This window comes from Phascolarctos cinereus, unplaced genomic scaffold (assembly GCF_003287225.1).
Source record: "Phascolarctos cinereus isolate Bilbo 61053 unplaced genomic scaffold, phaCin_HiC Scaffold_4;HRSCAF=312, whole genome shotgun sequence".
Taxonomy (NCBI): domain Eukaryota; kingdom Metazoa; phylum Chordata; class Mammalia; order Diprotodontia; family Phascolarctidae; genus Phascolarctos; species Phascolarctos cinereus.
In genome coordinates this window covers 526,505,536-526,526,100 of record NW_027555847.1, presented here as the reverse complement: position 1 = coordinate 526,526,100, position 20,565 = coordinate 526,505,536, and the positions used below count along the sequence as shown (strand labels likewise).

Genomic DNA, 20,565 nt, shown 5'->3' with positions numbered 1-20,565 from the left:
GTCCCTATGGGACACAGAAAGTTAGCAGGTATGACCTGAATAAAGATCCAGAAAAAGGAGTTTGAGAGGTTAGTGGTCAGATAGGTAGGACAAGGACCAGTAATGGTTTAAAAAAAATAGAGATAAGAGAGAACCAAAGAGAACAGGACTATTAAACATGTCAAAGGCTGAAGAGAGAAGAATGAAGACGGAACATAGGCCAATTGTGCATTTAAAAATTATCGACTGTTTTGGAAAGAACAGTTTTAGTTGAACGATGAGGTCAGAAGCCAAACTGTTGAGAGTTAAAAGAAGAGTGTGAGCTTCTTGAAAGCAAGGATTGCTTTTTAAATTTTTTTTCTCTCTCTTTCTTTTGTTCCAGTGCTATAGTGCCTGGAACATAGTAGGTGCTTAAAAACTTGTTAACTTCACCTAACTTGAAGTCAGACAGAATAAATCTAATCCATTTCCCACATGATAACCCTTCAAATATCTGAACATAAATCTATCATCTTGTTCCTGCCCCTCCCCAATTCTTCTCTAGGCTAAAAATTTTCATTTCACTATTTCTCATATGACAAGGATGCAAGTCTCTTTTCCATACTGGGTATGACACTTTCCAATTAACATACCCTTCCTAAATTGTGTTACCCAGAACTGAGCATAAAACTCTAGATTAGGTCTGAAAGAAGACAGTGGGATTATCACCCCCTTGTTTCCAGAAGCTATGTCCTGCTTAATATAGCCCAAGACCACATTAGCTTTCTGGGCTGCCACATCACACTGCTCATATTGATTTTGTAGTCCTCTAAAACCCACAGACTTTTTTCTTTTTTTCAGAACTCCTGCCTAAATATACTTCACCTACAAAAGGATAGGCTTGGACTAGAATTGTCTTTAAGATTCCTTCCAGTCTTGAATCCTGTGATCCAGGTGAAGGAAAATGCACATGCAGGCAGAGAGATAGAAAAGCTTAAAATGTGCTCAGGAAGACAATGAGTAGATTAGATTCAATCAGAGTGGGAAATTTGTACAGGGAATTAATAAGAGATAAGGATAGAAGGACATGTATTGTAGAGGGACTAGAATAGCAAAATATGTTGCCTGAACTTTATTTTATAAGCACTGGGGAACTACTGGAGACTTTAACACGATCAAAGCAGTACATTGCACATAAGATGTCTTAATGAATGTTTGCCCAATGATTGAATGACATATTTTAGGATGATCACCTTGGCTCACCCATGAAGGATGGATTGTAGTAAGAAGAGCAGTTAGGAGGCTATTTCAAGCAATTCTTAAGGAATATCTGTATGTTATTGCAACTTGAATGCTAAAAAAGACATTTACCTTTAGATAAGGTGAAACCACAAAATACTTATCTTTTAAGGGACATGGTTTAGTGAAGCCATATGCTTTAGTGTCACTGTTCTATCATTACTCAATAAATTCATTATTGAATAAATTACCAGTTAAGACAGTGACCTTTAATCTACTTAATAGGGAGCTCATCCTTATCAGCTCATGTTGTGAATGATATAATATTCCAAGAAATTTAAGGGATGAGGAGTGCACCAGGCTCCTCAGTTGCCTTAGAGCTTTCCTTATTTGTTCTACACAACTTTAATAGAAGCCGTGTCATAGTTTGCTCCCCCACCATTGTCTTCCTCATTTTGATGTATAAGCCTCAGCAACTGAAGCAAATTATTTTTTCTTCCAAATTTGAAATCTTTTTTTTTGTTCCAAAAGGGATCTTTTTTTTTGGGGGGGTATATTGTGAAGCTGTATTCATTCCATATTTTCATAGTTTATCCCAGCTTGGAAAATATTTTTCATTGCTTATCTGGTGAATTTTTCCCCTCCCCCCTCTCCCCTTCCCCGCCTTTAGATCTGTGATTCTTGAGGGAAAGAAATTTAAAAAAAAAAATTTGAATATCCTTAATTTGCCGTTCTAAGCAACTAGCTGGGGCGGGGGAGGGGGAGCAAACTACCTCTTGCCGCTAACAAGAGGACCTCAGGCACTATTTCCTGCAAAATAGGTCCCTATGTCTAACCTTGCTAAAGAATTTCTACTTCCTTTTAACCATCACCCTACAATCCCTACCCTTCCCAAATGTACAAAGCTCTCGTCTTTCTCTCTCATAACGTCAGTTTTTCCTGTTGTTTTTTTTTCCCTTTCCTAGTTTATAATTGCCCACCCCACCCCGCTACACCCTTCTCCCTTCCTCAACCCCTCCCCTTTTATAAATGATGCTTTTTCTTCATACTATAAGGACAAAATTCGGTCAGGACGAACTTAGGAATGCAGGAGATTTTCAGTAGCTGTAACCCCTGGTCGCCTTCCCCCGACCGCCTTTCAGGACAATGACAGTCCCCAAACATTCTCTCCCAGCCAAACTTCCCTCCTCCTTTATCACTCCTCCCAGAAGAGCTGCTGCTGCGGTGGCAGCCTGCGATTCCCCGCGGGAAAACGTCCTGTAAGAAGAGCAGCAGCTGGGAAACAGCTGGACCCGAGAGAAGCCTCGGAGCATTAGGATCCCGGGGAGCTGCCTAGCCGGCCCCGCCCCTAGGTCCGCCTTGGCAATGCTGCTGCTTTCTCTTCGGTCTCCCTCGCCCCTTCTCCCGTCCCTCTAGCCTTCACTCCCAGCGTTTCTCTCGCTCTTTTAACTCCAGCTCGGCCGAGTGAGCCACAAGCTGAGACGTAGAGGAGGTAGTGGCAGAGGCAAACAGCTTGGAGGGCAGCGCTCGCCTTTGGGAAAAACCCGACTCCCTGTGCTGGAAACCGTGATCTAGAGGCAAAAGAGTCAGAAGAAGCTGCCAAGCGACGGAGGCGGCGGCAGCCAGAGGGCATCTCCCAGGATCTGCCTCCTCCAAATACCGGAGCAGAGCACAAGGGATTTGTTGGATTTTTCCAAAGTGGAGTGTGAGTCTTGTAAGGGTCTCCATTTGGGGAGTTCCTTTAGCTATTGTGGCTTTCTTTCTGTCTTCCCACCCCTCTCTCTGGAAGCAGTTTTAGCAGAGGGGGGTAACTGGATCCGTATGGGCTAAGGGGGGAGGGATAGCATGACGTATGGGACAGAAACGAAACCCCGAAGATTGGAAAAAAGGCTAGCGAAGAGTCCCGGTCCCAGTCTCCCGAACCCTCTTCACATTTGTGGCGCCGAAGGCTGGGCCGGTCACTCCGGCGCCCTGGAGACAGTCTGGGATGCTTGCGATGTCCAGGAAAGGAAATTGATGGTGCCCTTCAGATCCTCTGGAATGAGTTTGTTTTGACTTCCCTTCCCCCAACCCCGAGGACCTCAGTGCTCCCTGGGACACTCCCATCCAGACCTGCCTAAGGTAAGATGATTTTGTGGAAGGATCTCTCTCCCTACCTCCACTCCCATACCTGGAAAAGATAACAAAAAGGCTTATTTTTTCCAGGGAAGAATTTTAAATGTAACAGGCGGGATGGTTCAGGGAGCTCCTCGTATAAATGACTTTTGCAGTGTAGAGACTTCTTGGTGACTGAAACTTGGTTAAGTTCTCCAGCCCCCAAGAAAGGCAAAGGGAGATACTTCTCTATCACACTGGTTTATAGTACCCTCTCGTGGTAGTCCAGAAGTATACATGGTAAGCCTACAGGTGAGGGGACTGAAATGTTCCTCTGCCTCTGACTTCTCAAAGCATTGTTTCTTTTGAGGAAAAAAAAATAGTTGTATGGTAGTGTTTATTAAGTAAAAGGAAAGCTTTGGAGTTGTTTGGGGCCAAAGAACAGCACTACTGTAAATTAGCTAATATTTAATTACCTGAACTTTTATTTTACTTACCACTCAATTTGATACATTCAGTAAACATCTACTACTGAGAAATTAATCCATATAAGCATTGTGCTAGGAATTTTATGCCCCTGAGGAAATAAGAAAGAAAAATGACGTAGGGAAGATAGCACACCAATTACTGCACTTCAGTAATTTCATATACTTTTAGATGGAGACTTCCTAAGTTATATTGTCAACCAGCGCAAGCCAGCTACAATATGAATCTGGATAAGACAATTTTATAGCTTGTCATTTGGTTTTCACCAACTTTTATTTCACACTTATTGTGTATGGGGGGTGGGAGTGAGGATTGTTATAGGTGGATGAATTACAATGTAAAAAATTGGGGTGGGATTCCAGCAACAACATTTTAAAGCAGACATACTGAAATTATTCTTAAATTTCTCTGAAGCTATTCCCTGCAAAAAATTCAGTGAAAAGGAAAATTGTAATTTTTTCAACATAGAATTAAATATATTTCAAATGTATCTGTAGCTTCAGAAAACATTTTGTTTTGTTTCTTCCCCCAGAAAGGATTGCCATGCGCAAGGAAGAGAAAAGAAAAAAAAGAAAAATAGCTACCTTGTTGAAAGAGATTTTTTCTCTCTCATTTGGCTGGTTGGCTTCATGATGGGCAGAGGAGAGATTCTCAGGTGACTGAAGAGAAAAAAAAATGTTAGGTTTCATGGGTTGTAACATACTGATACAGATAACTTTAATAAAAGAAGACATGAAAAATAGATTTTTGTTATAATATATTGACAACAACAAACCTTCATACAGCAGTCAACAGAGGCTAGAAAACCTGCAGTTATGACAACTAAGAAGGACTTGTGAAAATTGTTCAGTGCTGCTTGTTTCTCTAAAAGTGGGAGAAGATAGATTTCAAAGCATGAAGGCTATAAAATCAGGAAAGAAAAGAGCAGTAATTCCAACCACCAAGTTCACTGTAGGAAATTCAGTATTTTACTTGAATCTGTGAAAAAGGAAAAAAAATCAAATGAGCATCATTAGTGTAATAATGACTTCAAAATTGTATTTTGGAACACTTTTATTATTTTCTTTTTTAAAAAGTATGTGCTTTCAGCTAGTGATATAAACTCAAGTCTTGTGGTATAGAGGAAATAATTAATTCTTTACATATGTTGTGGCAAGATTTACTGGCTTTAAGGTTCCTTGAGTTTTAGTGGTACTATAACTGTCAGGCACACAGATAGAGGATGCAAGTTCTCACTTCTCCTGACTTCACTTATTTTGAATGAGTTGTGCATCAATTGAATCTCACAGTAGAAGATTTACATTTTTTTTAATCAAGGCCTTAAATGTACATTTTTATAGTCAGTAGATGAGTTAATGTAACGAGCAATATGCTTGACATGTATGCCTGAAGGAAAGGAACTGCCTAATGGATCATGGCGCTAATGTTTACAAGACATTTCTTATTTCTGTTAGTGTTAGTGATGTTCGTTCACTACAGCTTTGAAGAATCTATAAGCAATTATTCTGAATGGGCTGGTTTTGCAGATGATATTGATCAATATAAGACACAGCAAGTTCAAGATTTCAATAACCAAAAACTGAAAAAAGGGAGTTTCCGTCCAAGTTTATATTTTGATGCTAGAGACATCCAAGCACTGAGACAAAAGTCTCGAACAAGCCATTTGCATCTTTTTAGAGTTATCAGAAGTGCAGTTACAGTGATGCTGTCCAACCCAACATACTACCTACCTCCACCCAAGCATGCTGATTTTGCTGCAAAGTGGAATGAAATTTATGGTAATAATCTCCCTCCACTAGCATTTTATTGTTTGTTGTGCCCAGATGACAAAGCTGCCTTTGAATTTGTTTTAGAATACATGGATAGAATGGCTGGCTACAAAGACTGGCTAGTTGAGAATGCTCCAGGGGATGAGGTGCCACTTGGCCACTCCTTAACAGGTTTTGCCACTGCCTTTGACTTCTTATACAACTTAATTGATAATCACAGGAGACAAAAGTACCTGGACAAGATATGGGCTGTCACTGAGGAAATGTATGAGTACTCTAAAGTTCGTGCATGGGGAAAACAACTTCTCCACAACCATCAAGCCACAAATATGCTAGCTCTACTCACTGGTGCCCTGGTGACTGGAGTGGATAAAGGATCTCAAGCAAATATATGGAAACAGGTGGTAGTGGATGTGATGGAAAAGACTATGTTTCTGCTCAATCATATTGTGGATGGCTCTTTGGATGAAGGTGTAGCCTATGGAAGTTATACTGCCAAGTCTGTTACACAGTATGTTTTCCTGGCCCAGCGTCACTTTAATATCAATAATCTTGAGAACAACTGGTTAAAAATGCACTTTTGGTTTTATTTTGCTACACTTTTACCAGGTTTTCAGAGAACAGTGGGTATAGCAGATTCCAACTACAACTGGTTTTATGGGCCAGAAAGCCAGCTAGTATTCTTGGATAAGTTTGTGTTAAAGAATGGAGCTGGCAATTGGTTAGCTCAGCAAATTAGAAAGCACCGCCCTAAGGATGGTCCAATGGTTCCTTCCACTGCCCAGCGGTGGAGTACTCTTCACACTGAATATATCTGGTATGATCCAGAGCTCACTCCACAACCTCCTGCTGACTATGGTACTCCTAAATTGCATGTATTCCCTAACTGGGGGGTTGTCACTTATGGGGCTGGCCTGCCAAACACACAAACCAATACTTTTGTATCTTTTAAATCTGGGAAATTGGGTGGCCGAGCAGTGTATGACATAGTTCACTTTCAGCCATATTCCTGGATTGATGGCTGGCGAAGCTTCAACCCAGGTCATGAACACCCTGACCAAAACTCTTTTACTTTTGCACCAAATGGGCAGGTGTTTGTGTCTGAGGCCCTCTATGGGCCCAAATTAAGCCACCTCAATAATGTTCTTGTGTTTGCCCCATCACCCTCAAGCCAGTGCAATCAACCTTGGGAGGGACAGCTTGGGGAATGTGCCCAGTGGCTCAGGTGGGCAGGTGAAGAAGTTGGGGATGCTGCTGGAGAAATTATAACAGCCTCCCAGCAAGGGGAAATGATGTTTGTGAGTGGGGAAGCTGTGACTGCTTATTCTTCTGTAATGAAACTGAAAAGTGTGTATCGTGCTTTGCTTCTCTTAAATTCCCAAACCTTGCTCGTTGTGGATCACATTGAGAAGGAAGAGGATTCTCCAATTAATTCCATCAGTGCCTTTTTTCATAATCTGGATATTGATTTTAAATATGTCCCATACAAGTTTATGAACCAGTATAATGGAGCCATGATGGATGTCTGGGATGCCCATTATAAAATGTTTTGGCTTGATGATCATGGCAATAGCCCCATAGCGACAATACAGGAAGCTGAACAAGCTGCTGAGTTCAAGAAACGGTGGACTCAGTATGTGAATGTGACATTTCAGATGGATACCACTGTAAGCCGAATTGCTTATGTGTTTCATGGACCCTATGTCAATGTTTCCAACTGTAAATTTATTGATAATTCTAAATCTGGACTTCAGATTTCACTAAATGTCAACAACAGTGACCATGTTGTTTCCATCGTAACAGATTACCGAAATCTCAAGACCCGGTTCAATTATCTGGGATTTGGTGGTTTTGCCAATGTAGCAGATAGAGACCAAATTATCCATTTTGGTTTAGGCACTGAAACTAGAGAGATACCAGTAAGGAATAATAGTGTTGCTTTCCCCTTTGGTTTTAAAATCAATATGATAGTGGGGTTGATTTTAGGTGTGAGTTTGATAATTTTAGCTTTTCAATGGAGATTTTACCTTTCGTTTAGTAAACTAATGCGTTGGATACTAATCATGGTTATAACATTGTGGTTCATTGAACTGTTGGATGTATGGAGTACTTGTACACAGCCTATCTGTGCCAAATGGAGCAGTGACATGATGAGCACAGAGGCCAAGACAAGCAAAAGAGCCAAGCACTCTGAAGGACACCCCATTGCTCTGCCAGATGTTGTCATTACCTCACTCCCCAGTTCAGGAGCTGAAATCCTAAAACAGCTCTTTTTCAACAGCACTGACTTTCTGTACATTAGGGTCCCTACAACCTACCTTGATATCCCTGAAACTGAATTTGAAATAGACTCATTTGTAGATGCCTGTGAATGGAAGGTGTCAGATATCCAGGGTGGTCATTTCCGTTTGCTCAGAGGCTGGCTTCAATCTTTAATCCAGGACACAAAACTTCATTTACAAAATATTCATCTGCATGAACCCGGTAGAGGTAAACTCACTCAATACTCCACAGTTAACAAAGACAAAAAAAGAAAATTAAAAAGGAGAGAGTCTTTGCTGGAACAAAGAAATAGAATCAAAGGCACTTTAGAGAGAGATGCTGAATACATTAGAGACCTAAGGAGACACCTTGTCTTTTACCCAAGTGCACGTCCTGTACTCAGTTTAAGCAGTGGAAGCTGGACATTAAAGCTTCATTTCTTTCAAGAAGTTATAGGGCCTTCCATGAGGGCATTGTATATTGTAAGGGACCCTCGGGCATGGATTCACTCAATGCTGTACAATAGCAAACCAAGCCTTTATTCCTTAAAGAATGTACCTGAGCACCTGGCTATGTTGTTTAAGGTACAAAGACACAAAGAGAAATGCAACTTGAATTCAGGCTATGCTTTTGAATATGAATCATTGAGGAAAGAGCTATCAGATCCCGAATCAAGTCCAGTGTCCTTACTGGCCCATTTGTGGCTAGCAAACACAGCAGCAGCACTGAGAATCAATAAGGATTTGCTGCCAACCAACTATCAGTTGATCAGGTTTGAAGATATTGTGAATTTTCCACAGAAGACAAGCGAAAGGATTTTTGCCTTTCTTGGTATTCCTTTATCTCCTGCTAGTTTAAACCAAATATTGTTTGCTACTTCCACAAACCTTTTCTATCTTCCTTATGAAGGAGAAATATCACCAACTAATATTAATATTTGGAAACAAAACATGCCTACTGGAGAAATTAAACTGATTGAGGACATCTGCTGGACAATAATGGATCTTCTAGGATATCCAAAGTTTACGGACTGAATGCTGCAGGTCGGCAGTCATTTGCACTAATGATTTCCAACACAATTTGTGGATAAGAATTAGAAGAGTTTGTTTATTCTTGTAAATGTGTGTGTATATAGTCTGCTACTTGCACAGAGAGATTATTTTAAAAACATACACCATATTTGGCCTCACAGGATTTATTTTTACTTTAAAACAACTTTTGCTGCCTTTCTGTCAGAAACTTGACCAGCTAAATTTTTTTTTAATTTGTTTTGTTTTGAAGGGGTAATTGGGTTGAGGGTGGGGTGGGGACTCAAAGGAAAAGGAAAATTGGAGGATTCAAAAGACTTTCTTCAGTTCTAAAACAGTTCCTTTATCCCTGGACCTCAGAAACTCCTAGAATCCTTGGAGTTGCTGCTTTACCCAAACTTTACTTACTTTCAAGATGGGCTAGAAAAAAAAATATCCTCACCTTCTTTCAAAAGGCCCTGTAATGTATTTATCATACACAATAGAGCTTATTCTTTTACTCCCTCTTAAGATTTAATGAGTGGGGAGGTAGTGAAAGCTTCTATCAAATATGACTGGATGCTTTTTGCAAGTGGTATAGAGGTATAAACTAATGTGTTTTGGAAAGATGGGAAAGTAGTCACAAGAAATGTCCCCTTAGACTTTATCTCAAAAATAATAAGGAATTGTTAGCTTTTGAACAATAGATAAGATGGCTATGACCTTCTGATTGTTACATTTTAGAATTGGTATTGAGTCACAATGCCCTTATTTTCTTTGCCTCCTGAAAGTCACAAACATTCTTTATTATATCCTTCCATCCCTGCTTTTCTCTGATCCCACAGGTCCAGATGATTAGCACTATCTGTTTGAAATACTACCCTTGTCTCCTTCAATGGTCACTTTTGCACGAGTCCAATTTAGATTTAGAATCAAATTTTTGTGGGTTAATAGAATACTTGAGAAATTTCTTTCATCTATAATAATTGTATTTTTTCCTTTAACTACACAGTGATATTTTGCCAGTGTGTCTTTCTAATGGAAACACCATTTTAAAACTGCCTAACTTATCTTGCTCAGCATTCTTTTGAACATGTGTACATACTGTAAATGTCTGCAGCTGTGCGAATCAAATTGGAGATGATGTCAGAGACATCTGTTTCCTTTGCCATCTGCATTTTATTACAAATGTAGTCATCATGAAATATGGTTCATTTTATTTTTGTAGGATTTGAAGTCAGAATGTTGTGCTATTATAATATGCTGGTGGAGTAATTGCAGTGTACTGGATGAAAACCATTAGGTAATGTCAAGACTTGATGAGAATCTCTGTACAGATTGCAGCCCCTTTCCTAACGTTTAAATCTGTGGTTTCCCCCAAGCCTTGCAACACTTGTGACCTAGATAAAAGTGGCTTTTTCTCAGTCATTTGTTATTATGTCAAAATGTGCCTCCAGCGTGATAAAGCTGTTGATATGTTGCATTCCAGCTCAACTTAACTTGAGTGTTGTTTTTCTTTGATTATAGAAAGGGTGAACAGGAGGTGGTTTTCCACTTCCTTTCTGAAAACTTGCTCAACAAAAAGTCAAACTAAGTAAAAATTATTTTTTTTTTTACTAGGTTGAGCAGTCACTGGGCTGGGCTTGAAACAATTTACCCCAAAGTAAGATTTTATCTAACTCATTTGTTATGGTTAGGCATATGTAAAATTGTTAAGTAGTAGCCAGAAATATTTCTGCTACTTGGAAGAATTTGAAATTTGTTTTCATTGACCAGGATTTGTGATCTTGAATATGAAAGGGAGGAAAAAAAGGCTGTCAGCTGTCATCAGCTTCTCTTGAACATAAGAATGACAAGTAAAGGGTGCAGAGGAAAGAAGAAATGATTTCTTACTGTTATCACTATATGAACAACCAATCTTAAAAGAGTGAGATCCTATGTCACTGTAGGAGGAGAAAAAGAACAAAGTAATGATGCTGATAAATACATATGTGTGTATGTGTATGTACATGTATGTGTGAACAAGTTTAGGAGTCTTATTTTAAGACAAAAACCTGACATTTCCTGTTTAATCATAGAAAAATAAGATATGCTATGTCACCAAAATAAGAATTTTATTCTTCTCTTACTCCTACTAAATTCTTTGACATATATTCCTATCCCTGAGCATGAATTGTTGAAAGGGTGTCTTCTTTATTTCTGTATTCTATTGAAATAACATAACTAAAACACTTTGGATACCTTAAAGTGCTACATAAATGCTAGCTATTATCATTATTACTTGTAAATTACAAAAAAAAAACCAAGTTCTTAGAATAGTAGAACCAGAAGAGAATTTTGAAATCATCCAACTTCAATTTTATATTTTACAGATAGGAAACAGAATTCCAGAGTGTCAATGTGACTTGAACAAGGTTGCACAACTATTGAGGTTTCAATAACTGTTGCAGAACTTGTTCTACAGCCAGGGCTTCCTGACTCCTAGATAGTAGAGTGCTCCTTCCACTGTACCACACTGCCACATGGAGACTTCTTCCTCTGGCAGGTTCCCATCCAGATTAAGGGCTGCTGGAGAGCATTTGCACAAATGTTCAGCTGAATATGAATTTCTAGGAAAAAAGTCAAGGATGATGGCTATCCCATACTTTTTTTAGGAGTCTTCCACTCTGCCTTTTAAGAAGTCTGCAGCTAGGTGGCACAGTAAATAGAGTACCAGCCCTGGATTCAGGAGGACCTGAGTTCAAATCTGGACTCAGACACATAACACTTACTAGCAGTGTGACCCTGGGCAAGTCACTTAACCCCACTGCCTAACCAAAAAAAATAAAAGAAGAAGAAGTCTGTTCCTCCTTTCCTCATAATTTTGTTTCTAATAAATTCCTTCAGGGTAGGGAGGCTACCCCCCCAAAAAATAATCCAAACTGGGAAGCTGAGACTGACATCAATTTGCCAAGTTTGTTACTTTAAGGGCTAACTTAACTCTTCACTTGCTCTTCTTCACTTTCCAGTTCAAGTGCAAGGAAGATGAATATGCAATTCTATTACAATTAGCACTAGCACTATCTGCATCAATACTTTTGGGGTATACATATCCAGCTGTGGACAATAGCTTCTCTATCTTAGTATATAGACTACATGAGTTGCCAGAGCCAATAATAATAACACCAGCATCAATAACAGTTATAATGATGGCTATTAATAATCAGCTTAAGGGCAGCCATCTGATGATGAGTTGAGGGAATACCTGGCTGATAGATATACATGTAATATATATCACCAGGCATATGCTCAAAGTCCTCCAACTGCTTCATAATAATCATAAAATGTCTTGTTTAAAAAGCACTTTAAGATTAATAAAGCATTTTATATCTATTTTCCTTTCATCCCCACAACAGCCTTTGAAGGTAGACAAAAGCAATGTTAGTATCTCAGTTTTAGAGATGAAGAAATAGGTGTGGTGATTTGTCTTAGGTCCAAAGGTAGCAGGCATTAGAGCTAGAATTTCCTCAGGTTTATCCTTTCGGAATCTGGAGTCAGCTCTTTGCTATTGTGTGACACTGGAATAAGTAGAAGTAGGGGAAGAAGAGGAGGACTTAAATATAGGAATTCTTGAATATTTGTTTCATAACCATTAATGTTACAAAGTCAAGTGATTTTTTTGGGGGGGAGAACCAGAGCTCATATATCTTGATTCTAATTATCTGATTTTTTTTAAGGCAATTAGAGTTAAGTGACTTGCCCAAGGTCACACAGCTAGTGAGTGTCAAGTGTTTCTTCTGAGGCCAGATTTGAACTCAGGTCCTTCTGACTTCAGGGCCAGTGTCTATCCACTGTGCCTCCTAGCTTCCCCTTAATTATCTTGTTTTTAATAAGGTTAGTTTGAGCTGCATAAAGTAATTTGCTTACATAAAGTCAAGCTCTTAATTTCTACAACTATGACTGAGAAAGAAAATGATAAATTAAAAAGAAAAAAATAATATATTCAGAAAGACAGGAGTCTATGAAAGTTTAATACATAGGATTCAAGTGAATCTTGGAAAACAAACTAGAAAAAACAAAAAATTCATCCAAGAACTAGAACAAATATATGCATGGTGATAAGGTACATAGGTCCTAAAAATCTTTGACTAGATATTTTTTCTCATACAAGTCAGATCTTCCATGATGATAATAAATGTATATTTAACTGGCACATTAAAGTTTATAAATAAATTTTCCCACAGTGTTCTTTGAGACAGGTATTAATGAAATTCTCATTGCTATAAAATAATATAATCCCAATTTTATAGATGGGAAAACTAAGACCTTGAAAGTTTAAGTAACTTACCTGTGGCCACATACCTTACACATATCAGGCCCAGCATTTGGATCTACATTCAGGATGCTTTCCATTTTTTCACATCTGGTCACTAAATAACTCAAATAAGAAATAACCACGTTGTTAGGAGATTAATGATTTGGATTCCTCATGCTTTTGTCCTTCTGGAATAGCATAGACAATTTTGCCCAGGTTTTTTTTTTTAATGCCTTTGTTTGCTCTCATTTTGTTTAGCATTGTGAGGGAATGATGTGGTTTTTAAATTTATAGATGAGCACTTTAGAAACCATTCAAATAGAATTCATTTCTTCTTTTTGTTAGACCTCTGGTTAAAATTTTCATCCAAACAAAACAAATGACTAAAATGGTACAGTTTTAACTATATCATCCTGCCCAGAAGAATTCAGAAGCCTGTATATGGAAAAGTAACCTATCAAAAAATCAAGGCAATTTATAATTGATAACTATTAAGGAGTATAATTATTTGAAATGGTAGACCCAGCTATTTCTGGTTCATGCAAATGACTGTAGGTATACACAGACATACACACACAGAGAGACATACACACACACACAATCACTAGGCCAAGGAAAAGATGAAACCCTTTAATTTTCTTATGGTTGGGGTAAAAATCAGTGTCAGATAAAGTGAAATATGTGGATAAAGTCCTTGTTTGGTCTTCTGGAGACCTGAACTCTTAACTAGTTGCTTGATATTGACTAATTAACTCAAGCTTTCTGTGACTTAATTCCTCACCTGTGAAAGGTGAGCTTTGTACTAAATGACCTCTAAGGTCTCTTCCAGGTATAATATTCAGTGATTCAATAAGCATAGGCTTTTCTGCCACATGAAAACAGTTTATTTTGTTTCTTGCCTCCCTGCAATCTTAGATAACTGTGGAACCTAATACCATGCTGAAGATACTGATGTTTTTATCTTTAGTTAAAATTTTTTGTTCAAAAGGGAAGAAAACAAGCTATGTTCCAGATACTGTACTAAGTGCCTTGCAAATATTACTTCTTTTGATCCTCACCAAACTCTGTGAAGTAGGTGCTCTTATTATCCCATTTTATAGGGAAGCCAAGGCAAACAGAAGTTAAGTGACTTGCCCTGGAGTCACATACTGGTAGGTTTCTGAGGCCAAATTTAAATTCCTTCTTCTCGATTCTAGGTCTAGTTCTCTATCCACTGAACAAGGTAGCTGCCTTCAGTTCTGTTTACAGTGGCCTTCAGGTATGTTTTGGATATAATTTCCTTTTTGACTGTCATCTCAGAAACTTGTCAGTCACTTCTTGCCCATAGCTAATCATAAAGTCATAGATTTAGAACTTAAAGGAACCTCATAGATCATTTAGTCTAGCCTCTTCATTCTGCAAATGAGGACAGTGAGTCTCTGGGAGGTTTAAATGACTCCTCCAGGTCACACAATTACCAACTATCAGAGTCAGGATTTGTACCCAGACTCCAAATCCAAAGTCTTTTCCTGCACCACTTAATGAAACATGCATCCATATTGACGAAATCATCAGTCCTTATGGTTGTGAAGTGTGAGTTTATTGGCTAACATAGGCTGAGAGTAAGCAGGTTAGACAAGAACAAGAAAGCTTACACATTAGCCACCTCAAACCTTGAACTGAAATGTGTGTCTCCCAATATTGAGTAATTTTCCTAGCCATTATAATAGCCCAGACCTTGTCTCAGATTCAAGCTGCCATTAGTGTTTTTCTTTTCTTCTACACCAGATGGCCCTTGCTCTAACTGGCATGAGATGAAAAATCACACAATGACCATCTAAGTAGTTTTATGGAAAAAGAGCGAGATACAGTTGTTACCAAGACTTCTCCGTGTTCTCTACTAAAACTCGAATTCTGTTCCTTAAAATTATACATTTTGAGCTAGGAAAAAAACCATAAAAGTCTAGTCCTACCCCATCATTTTTACAGCTGAGAAAACTGAAATCTAGAGAGGTTAATTACTTGGCCAAAGTCACACAGAGAGAGACAGGAATCCAAGGACTCTGATTCCAAAGTCATCTCTACAATGCCACATACTCTTAATGAAAGTTGATATGGAATCATTTGAAAAGCCTAAGGGTATTTAGCCTACAGAAAAGAAAACTCGGGGAAATATGATTGTTAGTTTCAAGCATTTAATGGGCTATCCTGGGAAGTAGAGATTAGATTTTTTTTCCCTGTTTGTCCCTGGATGACAGAAGCAGGAGCAATGGATAACAGCTGTGAAGAGATAGAATTTTAGGTTTGATATCAGGGAAGAAAAAGTGTCTGAAATATTAGATCTAAAAGTGAAATGAGCAACTGCCTTGAGAAATGGTGGGTTTGCCATCTACACAGTTTTTCACGCAGGAGCTGGATGACCATTTTTGGGATATTGGGATATGTTATTTTTATTTTTTTTGGGGGGGGTGAGGCAATTGGGGTTAAATGACTTGCCCAGAGTCACTCAGCTAGTAAGTGTTATGTGTCTGAGGCCACATTTGAACTCAGGTCCTCCTGACTCCAAGGCAGGAGCTCTATAGACTGAGCCACCTAGCTGCCCCAGGGGATATGTTATTCTATTGAGGATTCTTTGGAGGTATGTGTCGGTCTCTTAGGTCCCTTCTAACTTTCACATTCTGTGGTTCTTATGAACAAAGCATCTTTTCATTTTCTACTGTTATATAGAGTTTACACTTTGTACTTTGCTTTTCTCATAATAATCCTATAAGGAATGGAAAATGCATTATCAGGGTATTGAAGATACTGAAACTTGGGGTCTGGGAGATTTGAGTTATTTGCCCAGAATCACTTAGTTAAATGATTTTTTTTAAAAAAATGACTCACCACCAGGTCATCTGACTCAAATACTGCACCCTTTCCACTATAACACATTAATCAAAAACCCTAAAAAACTAAAAAACCCTAAAAAATTCATAGAGGAAAAGTACCCATGCCAAAAGAATATAGAAGAGAGCTATGCTACTCCTAGCGAACTAGAATTTAGGTATGTTGCTCAGGGGCATAGAAGTCTAGAAGCAACTAGCTTTGAGCTCTCAGGAGTCTCAAGCTCCTGCCACAAGGGGTTATAGATAGACAGACAGAGTGTGTGTATATATACGTGTTTGTATGTATACATGTGTATACACATATACACATATAAGTCTCTGTGTATATGTATATAAAATGCTTCATGCCCCCAGCTTTATACTCTATTTTTCCCTCCCACCAACTTTCAGGACAGGGACATTTGCAACTCATTTACTTCCCTAGGTTCATTTGATTTTTCCAAAGTAATTGATACCATCTGATCTTGTTTTAGAGTGTGGGGGCAGAGTAAAGAGCAGTATGGGAAGGGGAAGAAGAAAGTATCACAAAACATAAGAGAGCAGCAGGAGAGGGTAAAAATGCCTTATTTAAGTGAATTTCTAAAGCCTCAGATATCCTTTTGTACCCACAATTTTTTAATCTTTTTAAGTCTTTCCTAAAAAGGGGCAGTAGATAATGGTGGAGAAAAGAGAGACAGATTTTATTCTACTTTCAGAGAGACAGAAAGCAAGTTAGCACTAAATGACATTTAGGTGTCTTCTAGGTATATAATTCAATGACACATCCGCATATATACATACATATATATTTAACATAACATGCACATGCATATATGTATACATTTGTGTTTCATTGTACATGTGTATATAAAATGTCTCTCTATACTATATCTCTATCAATCTATGCCTATGTCTCTAGCTATATTTATCTACATCTATCAAAGTAGTAGAAGAACCATGAGAAATATCAGGAAAACAAAGCAATGTCCAGGTGGAAAGGCTTGTAAAGAGTAAAAAGTAAATGTGAAGAATCTATATATATATTTACAGACACGAGATTGTGTGTAATACTATGTATACATATGGACACATATGAATTGTATGTGTACATAAATGTATGTTCAAATACACGTGTGTGTGTTCTTTGTATTAATTTTGCATTGTACATATGAACCTTCTCCCACCATATGCACATACATATGTAATTTATAACATATGCATTGGGTTGGGACAGGAGATCACTTTGTATGAAGATTAATAAATAAAGAAAATATGCAAAAGAAATGCAAATAAATTTAGAGGAAGAACATGAATAATGGAAATCCAGAAGTGTCCAGCAGCCTAGTCTAGTAGGGGGAAAATGCAAATATATAGAATCATGGACCATAGCACAAGACAAGTACATTGTAGCTGTTCAGTCATTTCAGTCCTGTTTGACTACCCCTTTGGGGTTTTCTTGGAAAAGGTACTGGAATGTTTGCCATCTATTTCTCCAGCTCATTTTATAGATGAGGAACTGAGTCAAATAAGGTTAAGTGACTTGCCCAGGGTCACACAGCTAATAAGTATCTGAGGCTGGATTTCAACTCATGGAAATGAATCTTCCTGATTCCAAGTCTATTATTCTAGCCACTACACCACAAGTGCATTAAATAGTCAAAAATCAAAGTGTCCAGCGAGGCCTAAGGGGGTAAATCAGTACTAACCAGGTAACAAACTACTAAGGCCAATGCCAATAAGAATTTAATTAGAATAAGAGATTCTGCTCAAATCCTGGTTCACTACTTACAATCTGATGACTGTCAGCAAATAATTTTATTTCTCCAAGATTCAGTGTTCTCATTGTAACATGAAGGAGGTTGGAATAGATGATTTATAAGCTCCCCTTGAACTCTAAACTTATGATCTTATGACCTTAAATATCTAAAGCATTATAATGCTGAAGATAGTGTTTAACAGATCACTTTCACTCACATAGGTAGATTATACAACAGCACATTAAATAGCTCCAAATAGAAAGGTCAGCAACATCAATCATTAAAGAAGCATTTACTAAGTACATGCTATGTTCCAGATATTGTGCTAAATGCTAAAGTTAGACTTAGCCTTTGTCTTCAGGGGGTATTCTATAGATGCAAAATATAGGCAGTAAGGTTTTCAGTGTCCTGGCCCATGTGTGAGCTAGCAACTCACATTCCCAGAGCAAGGCTAGTTTTATCTTCCAGTTGGAATTCTAGGGGTAAACTTGAAAGATAGAGCAATTCGTTTCAGTATTGTTGGCACAAACCCTCATTCTAGTGTGTTCTCAATATCATTCAATAGTCGTTAGTACTCATAATTGTTTAGAAATTAACTATAATTAACTTTTGAAAAGATATTTGCTGAAAAGAACAGGAAGAGAAGTAAAAACATTTATCTTGGGGGCATGCTCTCCTGTATACTATCTAGGTTTCTGCACAATGGAGACTTTCCCAGTCCTTTTCATTCTTAGTCCTTTCCCTCTGAGATTATCTCCATTTTATCTTGTCTACATGTGTTTTTGAGGAGCAGTTTGCATGTTGGTTCCTCCTTTTGATAGTGAGCTTTTAAGAGGAGGTACTGTTTTTTGTTTGGTTGGTTTTTGCCTTTCTTTGTGTCACCAACATATAGTAGGCACTTAATCCATGCTTGCTGAAACTTGACTTTGCTATGTAGAAGACGGATTTGAGAAACGGAGAAATAACAGTTAGAAAGTTATTGCAGTAGTCTAGGTGAAAAGTGATGAGGGCCTGAATTAATGTGATTCTAATGTGAGTGGAGAAAAGGGGACTGATTTGAGAGATATAATGGAGATAGAAATAAATAGATTTATTGACTGATTGCATACGTCAATGGAAGAATAGTCGTGCTCTGTACAAAAATAGAGAAATTATGAAGAGGAAAAGATTAGGTAAGAGATAATGTTTTATTTTAGGTTTTTTTTTGGACATGTTGAGCTAGAGATCTATGGGACATGTTGAGTTAGAGATCTATGGGACTTCATCAGACAAGTTGGCAGTGAAGCTATAAGACTAGTTTAGGAAAGAGACCAGAACTGAATATATAGTTCTGAGAGTCACCTACATAAGAGATGGTACTTGACCCCAAGGGAACTAACCAGATCACCAGGGGCAAAAGTGTTGAGAGAAAATGAACAAGGCTCGAGACAAAGCCTTAATGTGCATCCACACTTAGGTGATCATAGACATTATGATCCAGAAAATATTGAGGAGCAATCAACAAGGCAGAAGGAGAATGAAGAGATAATATTGTCATGAAAACCCAGAGGGGACAGAGTGTCTAGGAGGAGAGGGCAAAGAAATGTGACAAATGCTGTCATAGACTCATGATTGATACATTGAGTCAAGAGGGACAACAATTAAGGAGGAAAAGAATTTGTCAATTAAAATTGCTTATTAATAACTTCAGAGTAAAAATTTCATTTGAATGATGAGGTTGCAAACCAGAGATTCAAATCCCAGCCTTCCTGATTAAGTCTGAAACTGTATTCAGTATATTTTCCATCAAGTCTTAAAAACATGATAAAATGTGTGCTTATGAATGCCACACACCTTTTTAAGCAAATTTTGTACCACAGCTATTCTCCCTACCAAGTGATGAATCAAAAGTCTTTTTATCTGTCTCATTGCAATAGAAGATGCCCAACACTTTAAATGTGTATAACTTTACTTTCAAACAAGAACACAACTGAATTCCATGGTTGCAAGACCTCTTTTCCCCCCCACAAACTAGGAAGAAAAAAACGATGACACTGTGCCTAAGAGCTTTCTGGGGCTGAGAGATTTCAGCCTGCTGTTTGATTACTTCAGCTTTTTAGTCACCTGGGTCATCTGCCACATTTCCCAGACCTTTTTAACACCTATAAATATTAAATATTTTATTTTTCAAGGACAATTTTTTCTTAATATTGGTAAGTATGTATATGAATGAATACATTTGGTTGGTCTAAGTATGAGTTTAATTTATTAAGAAGCCCGCTTTTAAGAGTGAAATGCAAAGGAAGCAAAAAGATCCTCTGATATTTTTTACAATGATTACTTCTTACCGGAGCCTGGAGAGAAACATACGTACACACAATTTTTTCAAAAAGGCAGGAGAGGAAAGGATAGCATAGTTGGGCAAAAAAACAGCTGTTACCTGAGATTCTTAGTTGGCAGGGAAGCAACCTGTTTTCCTGGTGGAAAAGGTAGTTGGATTATCTGTTCTTATGAGGAATTGAGAGGTTTTAAAGTTTAAAAACCCCATATACTATGTTGAGTAAAGACCTACTATGATTAGAATTTTAAAAACTTTTTTCTGTATCAGAAACATACATTATATGATATGAAAACTGGAAGGGTGGCATATTGGAAATAACATTGAATTTGAAATCAGACAACATGGATTTGAATTCTGACTCTGCCTACGTGACCTTGGCCAAATCACATTACAACTTTGGCACTCAGTGCTTCATCTTAAAAATAAAGTGTTGAACTCCATGACCTCTAAAATTCTATCTAGCTCTAAATCCATGGTCTTGTGACCCTGTTTAAATAAATCTAAGCATTTTAGAAGAAAAAGTCAAAATAAAA

The 20,565-nt window shown here is 38.0% G+C and overlaps 1 protein-coding gene across 1 annotated transcript; it reads left to right on the top strand.

The window, feature by feature from the left end:
* Positions 1-2,251: 2,251 nt before the first annotated feature.
* On the top strand, positions 2,252-10,314 carry DSEL (dermatan sulfate epimerase like). The gene is made up of 2 exons (XM_020985618.2): positions 2,252-3,318; positions 4,310-10,314. The coding sequence occupies exon 2, from the start codon at positions 5,192-5,194 to the stop codon at positions 8,840-8,842; it is 3,651 nt and encodes a 1,216-aa protein (XP_020841277.1). The 5' UTR covers positions 2,252-3,318; positions 4,310-5,191; the 3' UTR covers positions 8,843-10,314.
* The last annotated feature ends 10,251 nt before the right edge of the window (positions 10,315-20,565 follow it).